Consider the following 16093-nt stretch of genomic DNA (forward strand, 5'->3'; position numbering starts at 1 on the left):
GACAATTGGCTGATGCGTGTAGTAAAAGGCTATCTAGCCAAGTTTTGCATTATTCCGTGTTGCTGTTTCTGTCACTGCTGTGGTTGGTCACAACGGAACGTGCCTGGCAATCCAATAACAAGACCCGACGTGTCGACCCTGATCAACTACAACAAAGGTAAAAACGTAGTAGTAGCAACTACTAACAAGTAGCTAGCAGTAGTAGTAGCAGTAGTGTGTGCGTGCGTGAAAATGCTTTGTGCTTTATGTCATTTGAAAAACACAATACAAAATGAAAAATTCAAGAATAGAAACTCATGGTGATTTAATAAGCTACTTTAAGCCGTATTACAGTAAGTTTTTAACCTTGATCTTATGATTCCATACACCAGTAGATATAATCAAGTCAACGATCTCATAACCAAATTACAATGACCATAATATATTATTAATATACCGGCGTTATGCATGTACCTGAGTGGTGAGTATTATATAATCAGGTCATAAGATTACCATTATAAATTTAAATTTGAGTCCTCCTGAAATAATTAGCATAGTGTTTGTGACAACATTAAATGAAACATGAGAGCGTACACATATATACACGTATTTAGTAATAACGAAAAAGAATAACGCCACCCTATTACTGCCCTACGATTCCATACTATACCACCATTGTAAAGATTTTCCATGAAATCGTCAACAATGAGAAAAGGTTTCAACATTATCATTCGCTTATTTTCGTTTGCAACATTGACCACAAAAAACAATGATTTCCTAATCATGTTTGCATGGACGGATATTTTGACAGATCGTATGTACTCAAATAGCTCTCTGAAGTTAATTTAGGTGAATTAAAGACACCAGCACTCAACGAACCACCTCATTCTCCATTTGCTGCAAAGAGAAGACACCCAGATACATCTACCCCATATATAAAATAAAATATTTATCGGCGCTATGCTGTGTAAATTCCTGGCTATCTTAAAACACTTTTCTTTGACCCAACTCCTTGCTAGAGATCAGTGGACTACAAGCTCGATCAACACTACCATTTCGTCCAGATCAGACGTTCTCACAGATTCGCAAACATCTGAAAGAGAACCCACAGTACGCGAGTAATGTATGTTCCATTACTATAGGAGCAACACACTAATCTAATAAATTGTGCCATTGGTTCTTGAAGAACTGCCTCATCCCTCCACAGTCCTTGTTTCTGCAGCCAGGGCATCGCAACATCAGTTGTGGGGAGCTGAGCTTGTCTGACATCAAGTGGGTCTTGCAGATGTCAGCAAGTGCCTGAAACATTGAAGCACATCCAGAAGAATTTATGCAACAATGAATCATGTTTTAGTTATTACAGGTTTATATACGGACACGCAGATGCTGAAGCACAGGAACACGCACGCACGCACGCACGCACGCACGCACGCACGCACGCACGCACACATACACACAAACACACACATGCAAGCACGCATGCACCCACACGCACACGAGCGCACATAATCACCTCAAGTACATTGACTGATTGAGTAAAAAAAACCTTTAGGAATTCACAAAATGAAAAAAGATACTTCCTAGAAAATTCAAAGATGCGCTTTACAAACATTAAGCAGAAAATAAACTAAACAATGCTCAATTCCAGAATCTGCTAATGAATTTTGGCAGAGCAATCAACCAAAATCTGATGCACTGCTTTCCATACTGCAAATCACTTGTTAGGATTTGCCACTAGAACTAGTCACTATGGTGAGGTTGGTTTGGCCATGTTTTTGAAGATTAATGTGTCCATTACCTGAATGAATATAGGGCTGTCATTTAGAGCTTCAGCACGTCTCACCTCTCTAGCTCCAATCTGCAAATTAAAAAAAAACAACCCTGTGGCTATACGGACTTCCTCTGCTCACATTAACCAGCTGTCTCTGTAATGGACAAACACAGTGTACAAAAAAGACACGCAAGACATTTAGAATATACCTTATATCGAATGCAATCGAAAACCTATTTCAGTAAGCATGCATACAAGGTTAATTCCAGGTCATTTGTACTTGTCAACAAATATATTGCACGTGTCAAAAATAGTCTCAAGATAATAATTACACAATAGATGCTATAACATAGGGCCTATTCTCAGGTGCTATTTTACACATATCGCAGACAATAATCCATCATTAAGGCATGACCACACGTTTACCACCACCACAGCGTGACAGCAAAGACTTGTCTGGTTTGACACCGTCTTAATGGCTTGCCTCGGTGCCCCTACTTTGAAGAGAATGTTTGCCTCGGTGGCTCTCTAACCTCTCTAACTAACTGCGGTGCTCTCAACATTCTGCCACTTGCTTTCTCTAGAACATATTCAACCTGTGACCTACCTCCGCAGCGTAGTCGACAGCATACTCAATGTCCAGCTCGTGCAGAGTTTCGATGTGGTCTGATGTAAAGGCGATCGGCACCAGCAGCTGGTCGCGCCTACCCTGCTTAACAAGACCCTTCATGACATCAGTCGTCGATGGAACCAGCCACGGGGACGGACCAACCTGTGCAGAAATATGTTTCTCTGTTAGTAGCTGCCATCGGTAATAAAGACACATGAATCATGTGACTACACTTGGGGACTCGTTTTTTATTTCGCAGGTTTTCGTTATACGTTTATATCGTTATATCGTTTATACGTTTTTATCTCGCGAGCATTTCTCATGTTCTTACCAACCGTTTTCATGTTTTCTCGACCGTTCTGATAGTTACCGTACTCCTTGCATAACACCAAATGTAGATAGTAAGGCTAACATGTCATAGAACACTCCCACAACATTCTTTCCACCAATATGTGCACCGACCTGCATTTCAAATTAGATTGGTTACATATGTCAACAATATATATATATATATATATATTGGTATATATATATATACCTAGCTCATTATGTTTGCTCTTGCAAGACCAGAATCCTCATCAAGTCTTTATATATCAAGAGAATAAGGATGGATCAATTCCCCACTCACATGAATTGTGACTAAAAATTAAATTTCACTAAAAAGTTTTAATTTTAACAATGTATGCATATATTGTATTAGTTTGTATATTAGGCAACAAAAATATATGTACAAACAATCTGATACTGCAGTAAATGGATTAGTGGCCTAGGTTAGGAAGTAAGCATAGAGAGATAAGGGTAGCAGGTAAGCAGGGCTGTATTGCCTAGAAAGTTGGGGATGAATACATTGCGTAGGGTGCGGTAGAAATAACACAAGAATCATTAATTATTGAACTCTAACACAACTTAGCAATCAGGGGCTGTGTGGGAGTGTTTTGTGGGTGTGTCACGTGATCGCTGCTGACTTATCATGTGAGCCTGCACTGCACAGTTGACTGCACGTCTATGCGTGTTTTCCAGTCCATCATCTTCTGCTTTTCTATACTCTTTTTTCTTCTTTATTTTCTGCTTTTTTCACTATAGTTCCAAAAACTTGTGATCGAGCTAGCAGGCTAATGTCCTGACCATAGGTTGCACCTAATGGTTCAGTAGCATAGGCGAGGCTGCACACACATGCCTCACCCACTCCCCGGCTACCGAATATAGTGGAGCTCAGTGCGCTGGAATGTTAGTATGAAAAAAAATTGAGAAGAAAATTGATTCTCATACCAGTAGCCACGTCTCAGTGTTGTATGGTGAATGCGTATAAAGTACTACTCCTGTCTATGTTTTAATACATGACAGTAAGGAGGGCGCGAACGGTGGTTTGTACATGCATTGCACAACAACGCGAATGTTATTGTAAATAGTGACACATTCAAGTCACGGCTTCCCACATGCCCACATGCCCATGATTTCGGATGAAAAGTTTGCAGCACTTGACTTTTTATTAATTGTTATACGATTCGATGTCAGATCGTGTATTTTTGAAGGGCGATAGTTTCTAATACTTCTTGTAGCAGGTATGACGCACACGCACATCAAAATGATTGATTGCACTTATAAAGCCTATTCATACGCTCTGGACATGCTATAAGAAGACCGGTTAAGGCACGAAAATAAAACGAAGACGGGCGGTGCGAGACGGGTGCGGTGAAATGGTGGTATAAATCGGCGTCATTGAAGTTGCTCAAACATATTAAATACGAGAGCGTCGAATGTACTGACAATTCATCTGCAGCTTCAGCGTCAGGTAAAGGATTAATTGTCCATTACGCGTATTAACGATGTGGTATATAGTACTTGCAGTCGCATGTAATGTAGAAGGCCGGCGCTTATGACCACCTTCGACTTTGCAGTTAGCTCTACTCTTGTAGCGCTTCACTGCGCAACAGATCATATAATAAACAGATTATAAAATGAACAGATGATATAATAACAGATTATATAATTTATTAATAGCGAGAGCCGCTATATTAGGTATCGGAACCACGACAGCCGACGAAGACAGTCTGCCGACGTATAAAAAGCTGTAGATATAAATGGGGCAAGCGAACAGATGATTTGATACAGGCTGAAGTCAAGCCGTATATAGAAGACCGTCATATGACGAGTAAAGAAGTAGAGACTGTGACCGCTATATGAGTGTCGCTCCGATGACGAGCGAAAGGCTACGAGCGTAGAGCTGCTCTATGGGAAGCTTGCAAAATGCTCGATGAAACTAGCATGCTGCAAAAATCTAAAGCGGCTGAGGAGAATATAAGTTTTTATTTTTGTCGGTGGTTGCGCCAAAAGGCTAGCGCTTTCCTAATTATAGTCCTACAAAGCAGCAACAAGATATTTTAATATCACATCTTTTCGTTTTTTAGAATCGCCAAACCCGTTAACGACCCTAAATGATGAAGACTTACATAGTTTTTCTCATCTTGATGGTAGTAGCTGTAAGTTGACCAATATATTAGCAATTCAATATTTACGATATTACGGAATATTAAAAATAGTCATTGTTTTTTTAATGTGAAATTATCAATGTAATGTTTTCACTGTTTGCTTAGTAAAACGTGATCACGCATACTCGTTGAATAAGATTATGAATAAAAGAAAACTGCGGTAACATAATAAATATATTTACCTCCAAAGTCTTCATGTTTTTCTACTCTCTTTTGCCCATCATTTAGTAATAATTTCCTGTAAATATCCTTCAAATGCTCATCTGCAACACACAAGTTTACCGCACGCACACGCGCGCCGCTGTGTGCGCGTGCATATAGCGCACTATATATTTTTGTTGTTTGTGCTTGGCGGCGTGCGTGCACGCATGCGGTGAGACAGTGAGCGTGATAGTCTGTATTGCAGAGGAGCGATTGAACAGCATTTATGTAAAATTGCTCGTCGCTAGAGAGTATATAAACAATTACAGACTTTAGTAATATATACATCTCCTGTTTATTTACCATAATTTCATTCTTGAAACGTTCCATGTACATGTGTGCCTGTGGACCAGATCCTACGTCTGTTACATGTGTACACGCTTCTTACGGCGTAGTGAGATTGAGAAGTGAGAACCTGAAGGTACGTCACTTGAGCTCATAGGGTCTATGTCACCTAGGGTACTGCCGGAACGTACCCTGGGTACGGTCCGGTATACCGGAACGTACCTTGGTAACTATTTGATATATGGTTAGGGTTAGGGTTAGGGTTAGGGTTAGGGTTAGGGTTAGGGTTAGGGTTAGGGTTAGGGAGTAGGCGTAGGCGACTCCCTAGACTCGTTAGTGTAGTAGGCCAGGTACGGTCCGGCATATTAAATAGTACCAGGGTAGGTACTATTTAATATGTTTATTTGTATATGTACACTTTAAATACGTAATTTAGTGTAGTCCTACGTTCCGTACCGAGGGTACGTTCCTGCAGTACCCTGGGGGACATAGACCCTCTCAGCGTCACTTGACTTGTGTTGTGATGTCCGACTCCTGGTTACAGTCCTATAGACCCAAGGTCCGATAGACCGAAGGCCCGATAGACCGAAGTTTATTCGAATACGCAGTGGCTACACGTCCGGAATCGGTCGCCTAGCTTCCAGGCTACGCATCCGGACATCCACGTACTGATGCCGTATTCGAACGTGAATATGCCGCACATCCACCGATGCCACTATAAATCATATGATGCCACTATAAACCATATATATGCCCTAACCCTAACCCTTTGCAATATTCGGTCTATCGGACCTTCGGTCTAGTCCCAGTCCTAGTTCTTAGTTAGTACTACTACTACCAGGAGTAAGATAATATAGGATATCCTATTTTATCTTACTCCTGCTACTACTAGCACTAGTAGTAATACTAATACTAGTACTAGTAGTACTAGTAGTAGTAGTAGTAGTAGTAGTACTACCATTGGCATTGGGCCAAGATTTTTTATAGGAAATATTTTGGGATAACATAAACAGTCTAAATTCGCATTCGTTACGTTTTTATATCATTTTACCTGTATATTGTGTAATTTACGATTATAAATAAATATTTTGAGCCCAAACTTCAGCACTAACCTAAAAAGTAGAAACTAAACTAGGGTTTCTGACGTTCTGCTGGCGATCTATGCTGACACTCGACGGCGTTCGCCGGCGCCGGCCGCCGACCGGCCGCAATAGTTGCAAACGCGCTACCTATCGGTGTTAATGTGAATTATTCATTTGTATTAGTATTAGCAGGAGTTAATAATAGACAATTTGTCTATTATTAACTCCTGGTATTAGCAAAGATCTTGCATCCGCGCGTGACCCATATTAATATATATGATAAAATCGGTTTAATTATGTCGTATATGTTATTACTACGAATTTTTCTGTCATGTGAGTGGTATCAATCCATTAGCACATGACAAATGTGTGGACTACATACATGTGTAGAATTCAAATCATGCACGTAGGCCTATATGTATTTCTATGGCAACGACTCAAGCACTATAGGGCATGTATTTCTATGACTACCGCGTAATGCTAAGAATCTGCATTATTAACTTCCGTGCTGCATATCTACTTTCTAAGTTTGCCTTAATTTAGAAATGATTCGTCGCAACCTAATATTTATATTATTTTGCCTGAGCAACAACACAGACAGTTGCTTTGCTAGTGAGTACCAACAGCATCAAGAGTCCATAATAGAAAGAGTCCATACTTTTCTATTATGGACTCTTGATAGCATGCAACCGTTGGGCCAATGTTGGCTGCTAATATATTGGCCCCGCTGATATTAATTTGCTAAGCGCGCTAACAATTTGGCTCAACGTAGATCACCAACAGTGGCTCTACGGCTTTTGGCTCAGCGCCCAACGTTGGCCCAACGAGTGTTTTGCTCAACGTGCCAATCGTGGGTAAGCAAATGTTGGCTCAACTGATTTTTTTGCTAGGTGTGCCAATGCTGGCCCATTGACCATTTTGCTCGGCACGCCAAGTAAATGTTAGCTCAACATTGACCCAACAGTTTCGTGCTCAACGTAAATCGTACGAAATAGGCCTACGTACGTGCATCGCCAATCCTTGCATGCACATTATGTAAAAGTGAAATTATGGTTCTAAAATAAATTCATATAGGATTAATTAGGATAAATCATGCAGAAGTGAATAAAACCAACGTTTGTTTTTATTCACTCCTAGATATATATATATATGTATAAATGTAGAATAATATTCTACATTTATAATATGGTGTTTTTATTTACATTATTATGGTGTCATATAAACTGAGTGCATAAAGCGAGCTTTCGAGACAAAGGCAGTTCAGGAATCCATGTTTAACCCTCCTCCTGAAGGTCAAAATGTTATCAGACACTTACTATTCGCACGTCAGTGGAAAGCACGTTTCATGGTCATTTCAATAAAGTGATAAAAATGGTAGGTCAGCGCTGAAACAAAAAAGTTGTTCACTCTGTCCATTAGACCATGTCCTAAGAAAATGTCTGATATCTGACCTTTCCCCCACTGCCCTTTGACCTCCAATTTCGCACTGGTGATGGATTTCCTGCCCATCACACTATACACCGAATATTAAGAGCATAGGTCGAGCCGTTCAGATTTGTGCCGCAATTCCGTATTTTCTCCTATACCTTAAGTTAAGGGGGAAATATTCCCCCTCCGTTTACACATCTTGACCTTTGACCCTTGATCCCCAAATTTGTCATCCTGAGTCATTTTCATGATCGCCCCCCCAACGTCCCGAATATCGTGACCGTATGTCAAGCGGTTAAGATTTGTGCCCAACTGTTGACGGACGGACGGACGCACAGACAATCATGCGATTCTACAAGCTGCATCTGACTTCGTCAGATGAGCTAATAAATTAATGTACTCTGATACCTCAACGAGATACACTGGAATGCGAGAAGTAGTTTAGGTAAATTAGGGTGATTTTGCCAAAAGTTACCTGACAGTTGAGAATCTGCAAAACTGTTCACTGTTAGCAAGGCATTTAAAGTCCTAAGCCACTTCTGTCTGAAAACATTCTAACCAAACATTTATGGACTGATAGCCAATATTCATTAGCATATTTAATCGTTTTAGAACTGCGGGACGCATGATCCTATGGTTAGCTCTCGCATGAATGTGCAAGCTCTCACTCGAATGATCAATACATAAAACAAAAGCTGCTGGAAAAAACACATGAGAAACGTACCTGTCTCGGGACACATTGTATCCAGTTTGTCAACCAAACCCTGACCCTGAATGTCTGTCCAGTATTTAATAGGGGACCCACCCCCGATTTCTCTGTAGTATTGCTGAATTTTTGGTGTGCGTCTTCTCGCAATCCAAGGAGCAAGCTTACTGTAACATTGAGAATAAGCAAGAAAATATATGTGTACATTTTATAGAAAAATAGAGCCTTTGAGAGTATGTCTCTTTATCAGGCTGTATATCCTGTATTCTGTTCTTTAAGCACATTTGGAAGGGCAGTGGTATCAGATAATTCTATGCGTTTCATAATCTCTTTTGGCTACTGTTGTGTGCATACCTCTGAAAGGGGAGCGGTATGAGATCCTTATCACTGAAGAGTCGGTGTAGAAAGTCTTGCACACCATCCAAATCGCTCGGCCCTCCCATGTTTAGCAGCATTATGCCAGTCTTGACTTTTGGCCTGGTACACAAAATTCTATTTACCAATTCAACATTCACTCAGCCGTAAAAAGCTGGCTCAATAAGCTGTTACTTCTCTAGCTTGCTGTAGTGCTCACTGTCTCGGGGAGGCGTGTAGGGTTCTTTCTAGTTATTATTCAATCCTGATATTATCGTACACTTACTGACATTGGGAGAGAATGTGCAGAGAATATAATCACTACATCATCTCTGATATCAGCCGGAAACTTCAGCAGTTCTTTTTTGATGGAATCAGACACTGCCTACAAAATCAGAATGACATTCCAGGCATGTGAAATCAAGTAATGTTTGAGAAGCACATCAACAATTGAACCTGACTATAGACTCAATCGGTTATTCATGACACATAGGCAATAGGCGCACAATGAGCTTCATCATAAAGTTCAGCAAGAATATGACTCTTATCTGGAACGTAAAAAGTACCATGACATACCTCTACAAGGCCAGGAAAGGTAGGCCATCGATCAATGACACTCCACGTCAAGCGCGATGGATCAGCTCGGTTCCTATAGTGCCTATAGATGGTGTTAAGACTGCTACCAGTTGTGGAACAGCTGTATTGTGGATACTGGGTAAAGGCAATAGCATGTTCCACCATATCACTGCCAACGAAAATCATTAGAAAATCATTACAAAAAAGACAAATACACAGCCCAACAAAAGGCAAGATGGAAATGTGTGGAGCACAATACAAATCATTCTAAATTTTTATGGCACATTTTGCAAGAAAGGGCACAGATTGATTGACTATTTGTACAAGTCTACAGTAAAATGGATAAGCCATCAATGTTTTACACATTTTTCACGCTACACACCAGCATTGCTTAGCATAAACAAAGCCTTGACTGAAGTATAGCTAAGCTGACTTTGTATGCAAATAATATATAATTAGCACATTTGTATGCAATGTACCTTTCCATTTGCTCTATTGCATCTTCTGTTAATGGGCTGACATATCTAAAACCAACATAAAACTTGTGTGGTGCTAAAAAAGCAAAGAAGGTAAATGCTTTTAATATATAAGAAACTAATGCATGGATAAAATATAGGATACATTCATGCTAAAATCTAAAACATGAGATGAAGTTTTAAACACACCCGAGTATAACTGCTATGAAATACTACACCGACCATAATTTTATATAACACCAGCAAGCATAAAAAAAAACACTAAAACACACACAGTCATCTTTCCCACCCATCCCAGCTCAATATATACAACTAGAACTAGAAGCAAATTCTGCACTAGATAGACAAATTGATTGAGTTTTGAAATTAAATGACCAATTTTTCACGAGCCACTAGGCCATATGCATGTAAACTGCCTTTATGAGTCAAACTGGACAGGACTATACTCTGCAAGAAAACATTCCATTCAAATATTATTTAAGATTAGAACGTTTCAGAGAAAGGCCTTATAATTGTCACTTACACATCACACTCTCTAAGTCTACTACAGACAAGAGCCGCAGAGCGTCTGGGCTCATCTGAGGTCTGTTGCTACGGTTATAAACGTAACATTTAAGTCGTGTGTAGTGACACCTTTGTTAGGCATACATATCATTTCAGCAACCTTCTGCATTCTGCATACCTCCCAAATCCCATTGGTTGATACAAATCGCATGCCTAAAACTCCTGTTTTATGATGCATTGTGACCCTAACCCTAACCCTAACCCTAACCCTAACCCTATTAAAAATAAATATAAATAAATAATTGTTGTAAAAAAAATTTGTTGTTATTAAATTGTTGTAAATAAATTATGTAAATATTTGCGTTAATTGGAAAAAAATAGTTAAATGGATAAACTAAATGGATAGAAAAATACAGAAAACAGGTAAATAATAAAAATGGATTCGATCCAACGACATTTCAGCCGTGACGCCCGTGCTGTACGCGTTCGGCTATCCAGGCTTATTGGCGCGCCGCCCTCCATGTTTAGCAGCATTATGCAGTCTTGACTTTTGCCTGTGTACACAAAAATTCTATTACCAATTCACATTCACTCAGCCGTAAAAAGCTGGCTCAATAAGCTGTTACTTCTCTAGCTTGCTGTAGTGCTTACTGTCTCGGGGAGCGTGTAGGTCGCGAATGTCAGAATTTCGCGACAGTCTTTCTGTGATTCGCCGTGACACAGCTCGTTACGAACAGATTACTCGTTACATGTTTTTATACAAGTGAACACTGTTCACGTTCCAAATGTCTGCCCTCTGTGTCCCCACTAAAATTGCGACTGTTCGCTGGCAGCTATGGATTCGTGCGCTGGCCTATGCATTCGCGCACGATCCATAGCTCCACGCGCTGCATACTGTCGTAGGACGTTCCCAGCCCGCGTCGCCTTGCCGCGGAACTGCGCGCAAGATCCGCGCAGCACTTCGGATTAACACCCCTTTCGGCAACGCTTCTCTAGTATCCCGTCTCATCTGGATATTTTTTCCCGTATTTCCAATAGATGGCGGCACTACCTATATACTGTGAGTGTTACCAGAGCATATAAATCACTGGTGAGTAATTGGTGATTTATATCTCTGGTGTACTCACCAATATTACTCAGCGACTGTGCAGTGTATATTAATATATATACCCTCTAGCTCTCTAGTCTATTCACCATTTAGTTATCATTGCAATTTCTAATAATTTATTATTGCAAATAATAAAAAATAAAAATACAAGATAACATTTCAATATTTTGGAATCGATATGCGAAGGAATCGAACATCGGAGGCTACATATCGAGAAACGGATCGAATCGGAGCTTGTGTATCGTTACAGCCCTATATATATACAGGCGCGAAATTAGCCGCCGCGCCACCGGCATATGCACGCAAAATTATTTGAGACGTGAACATTGGCAAAACACCGGCCTCCGCAGCGCGTGGTTTCAGCCATGTTATCGCGATATCCAACATTGTTTATTCTTAGCAAAATAGCCTAACATTCACTTGTTTTATCTGAATGGATATCAGTTGCCATAGCGTCACCTTATATTATCCTCCATTTTACAAATTTGAAATCAAGAATCAAGCATCGAACATGACTATTACTTTACATAAGTAGGGCTGGTGAAAAAATGCTGTAAAATCTGAATTTCGTGTCCTGAATAATGAGCTTCACGTTAAAAACACATCAGTTTTATTACCTGGAATCGTCAAACGCTTGGCTCGTACTCTTAACTCATGTCCTTGCTACATTGTGAGTCCTTCAACAGCCTGCACCTGTGAAGTGAACCTGCCAGCAGGTGATGCAATAGCCTTGTATATACCGATCTATTGGCTTATATGTGCAAGACAGACCATTTGATCTGTCTGTGAAGAAAGGCACTAGAGTTTGGTTATCAAATAGTAGAGATCAATTTTGTTCGTCTGTAATGGGTATATATGTGTGTTCAGAACTGGCTCGACACACACACAGCCAGACCACAGGCCCAGCAGCCACAGCGATTTGGAACGTTTCAATAAAAAATAACAATGCGCAGAGCACAGCCCTCAAACTGATGTGTACTGTACGGGTATTCTTCTCAAAAACTCACCAGCACTGAATCAAACGTGGCCTCTCCCGCCACCGCGCATTGATAGCTTTGCTATACAGTAGTAGCAGTAATAAAGATATAGCTGGTAACTTAATGACTTCGCTATATTAACTATCATGGATATGCGTCGAGTGCAATGCGCAGGGGTGGTGTGGCGGGAATGGTGGGGGAGGTGAGGGGAGGGTGGGCGAGGGGCGGGTCAGAGTGCTCTAAGTAGCAAAAGCAGTTCAGTCCTTTGTTAACCAGTCAACAAACTCCATGTTAACCTCCCTCTTGAGGGTCAGACCTTACATCCTTCGCACGTCAGCGGAAGAGATTTCTAACGGTCTTTCGATAGGAGTATAAAACTCGGTAGTCGCCTGAAAGCAAAAAAGTTTTGCAGTCGGGCCGTTAGACCATTTCCTCAGAAATGTCTGATATTGACTTTCCCCCCTGCCCTTTGACCTGTGACCTTCAATTCTTCGGCTGCTCGGTGCATGGGTTCCTCCCCCATCAATATATACATCAAATATAAGCGGATGGGTCGAGCCGTTGAGATTTGTGGCGCATTTCGAGTTCCTATATACTTAAGTTAGCGGAAAATAAGTCCCCTCCCATTGACACATCTTCTGAACTTTTGACCCTTGATCTCCAATTCGACACCACGAGTACTTTTTTCGAATCACCCCGCCCCCCCGACCGGTTCCGAATATCAGACCGTACGTCGCGGCGGTTGAAGACTTGTGCGCTTATCATCGAATAACAAGCTGCATCGTGACTTCGTCAGCTGAGCTAACAAGTACCGGTAAATTAAACACCTAATATAGTTACTCCAAAGTCTTCAGTTTTTTCTACTCCTCTTTTGCCATACATTAGGAAGTAATTCTGTAATATCCTTCAAATGTTTATCTGCACAGCACTAAGTTTACCGCCACGAACCGCGCCCGCTTCGTAGCGCGTTGCAATAGCGCACCTATATATTTTTGTTGTTTGCTTGGCGCGTGCGTGCACGCATGCGCGTGAGACAGACGTGATAATCTGTATTGCAGAGGAGCGATTGAACAGCATTTATGTAATTGTCGTCGCAGAGAGTATATTAAACCAATACAACGTGTATAACTATACATCTCCTTGTTATTTACCAAATTCTCATTCTTGAACGTTCATTGCTAATGTGTGCGGTGACAGATCCACCGTCGTTCATGTGTCACCGCTTCTTACGAGTAGTGAGTGAGAAGTGAGAACCTGAAGTTACGTCATTAGAAGCCTCATAGGTCTATGTCACTAGTGGTACTGCCGGAAAACGTCCTGGTGACGGTTCCGCGTATACACTACCTTTTAACTATTGATATGTTTAGGTTAGCGGTTAGGGTTAAGTTTAGGGTTAGTTAGCGGTTAGGTTAGGGATGTAGGCGTAGCGACTCGCTCTACGAGCCCTCGGTTAGTGTAGTGTAGGCCCAGTACGGTCCGGCATATAATAGTTACCAGGGTAGGGTACTATTTAATATTTTATTTCGTATATCACACTTTAAATACGTTAAATTTAGCGTAGCCTTACGTTCCTGTACCGAGGTACGTTCCTGGCAGTCCTGGGGGGACATCGACCGCTCTCAGCGTCCCTGATTGTGTTTATGTCGGCTCCTGTTACAGTCCTATAGACGAAGTCCGAATAACCGAAGGGCCCGACTTAACGAAGTTATATCTCGCATACGCAGTGCGCTCACGTCCGGAATCTCGCTAGCTCCAGCTACGCATCGACTTCCACGTTAGATGCCGTATTCCAACGGAATATGCGCACATCCACATGACACTTATAAATCATATGATGCCACATAAACCAATATATATGCCCTCACCCTCAACCCTAACCTTTGCAATATTCGGTCTATCGGACCTTCGGTCTATAGCCTATACTCTATAGACCTAGTCCTAGTTCTTAGTTAGTAATACTAAAGTAATACTAATAGTAGTTACCGGTTTATATCAGATTTTTTATAGGAATATTTTGGGATAAATAAACAGTTCTAATTCGCATTCGATCGATTCGTTACGTTTTTACTATCATTTTACCTGTATATTGGTAATTACGATTTAAATAATATTTGAGCCCAAACCTCGAGCACTAACCTAGAAAGTAAGAAACTTAACTAGGTTTCTGACGTGCTGCTCGGCGATCTATCTGACACTCCAACGGCGTTCGCCGGCGCCGCCGCGACGGCCGCATATTGCAAACGCGCTACCTATCGGTGTATATAGTGAATTATTCATTTGTATTTATATATGTACCAGCGAGTAATAATAGACAACTCCGGTGTCCGATTCATCTAACTCCGAGTATTAGCCGACAAGATCTTGCATTCCGCTGCTGGATGCGCCATTATTACATATATGGATAAAATCGTTTAATTATGTCTATATGTATTTACTACGACATTTTTCTGTCATGTGAGTGTATGCGATCACATTAGACCATGACAAATCTGTGGACTAATACCATGTGTCAGATATCTAAAATATGCACGTGCTATCTGTATTTGTATTGGCACGACTCAAGCCATATAGCGCATGATTTTCGATGACTACGCGTATTCAGAACATCTGCCTTGATTAACTCCTGCCTGGCTATCTACTTCTAAAAGTTTGCCTTAATTTAGAAATGATGGCGTCGCAACCAATTATTTATATTCAATTACTTGCCGAGCAACAACCAGACCAGTTGCTTTGCTCAGTGATCCAACCAGCATCAGTTCCATAATAGAACATAATCATACTTTCTATTATGACTCTTGATACAGTGCAACCGTTGGCCAATGTGGCTGTAATAATATTGCCCCGCTGAATTATATTTGTAGCGCGCTAACAATTTGGGCTCAGCGTAAAGATACACCAAAACAGTGGCCTCTACGGCTTTGGCTCAGCGCCACGTTGGCCAACAGTGTTTTGCTCAACGTGCCGATCGTGGTAAGCACAAATGTTGGCTCAACTATTTTTCTAGCGGTCGCCAATGCTGGCCCATTGACCTTGCTCGCACGCCAATAAATGTTAGCTCAACATTAGACCCACAGTTCGTGCTCAAGTCAATCGTAGAAATAGGCCTGTATCGTGCATCGCCAATCCTGCATGCACATTATGTAAAGTGAATTATGGTCTACAAAAAAGTCTATATAGGATTAATTAGATAAATCATGCGAGTGAATAAAACCAACGTTTCTTTTTATTCACTCCTAGATACTATTATATATGTATAAATGTAGAATAATATTCCATTCTATAAGATGGTTATATTAACATTATTATGGTGTCATATAAACTGAGTCCGCATAAGCGAGCTTCGAAAACAATTAACGCCTCTTACTTTTGGCAAAATGGATATATACGCGATGTGTGTGTGTGTGTGTGTGTGTCTGCCCCCGTGCGTGCGTCGTGCCGGTCGCTGTCGTCGTGCTGCTGTGTGTTGTGTGTGTGGTTGTGTGTGGTGTGTGTGTTGTGTTGTGTTGTATGTGTGTGTGTGCAGATGCGTGCTGCGCGTGTATGCGTC

At 41.0% G+C, this 16093-nt stretch overlaps 1 protein-coding gene across 1 annotated transcript in view; it reads right to left on the reverse strand.

Annotated features, from left to right (window-relative positions):
• Window positions 1-279: 279 nt before the first annotated feature.
• Window positions 280-16093, reverse strand: part of LOC106813556 (ferrochelatase, mitochondrial-like) — a 17885-nt gene continuing 2071 nt past the window's right edge. Inside the window, 6 exon segments of the mRNA XM_014817724.1 lie at window positions 280-1278; window positions 1778-1837; window positions 2358-2552; window positions 9192-9290; window positions 9482-9650; window positions 9961-10033. Coding sequence (XP_014673210.1) covers window positions 1132-1278; window positions 1778-1837; window positions 2358-2552; window positions 9192-9290; window positions 9482-9650; window positions 9961-10033 — 743 coding nt within the window. The 3' untranslated portion in view covers window positions 280-1131.

This window comes from Priapulus caudatus, unplaced genomic scaffold, assembly GCF_000485595.1.
Source record: "Priapulus caudatus unplaced genomic scaffold, Priapulus_caudatus-5.0.1 Scaffold791, whole genome shotgun sequence".
Lineage (NCBI taxonomy): Eukaryota > Metazoa > Priapulida > Priapulimorpha > Priapulimorphida > Priapulidae > Priapulus > Priapulus caudatus.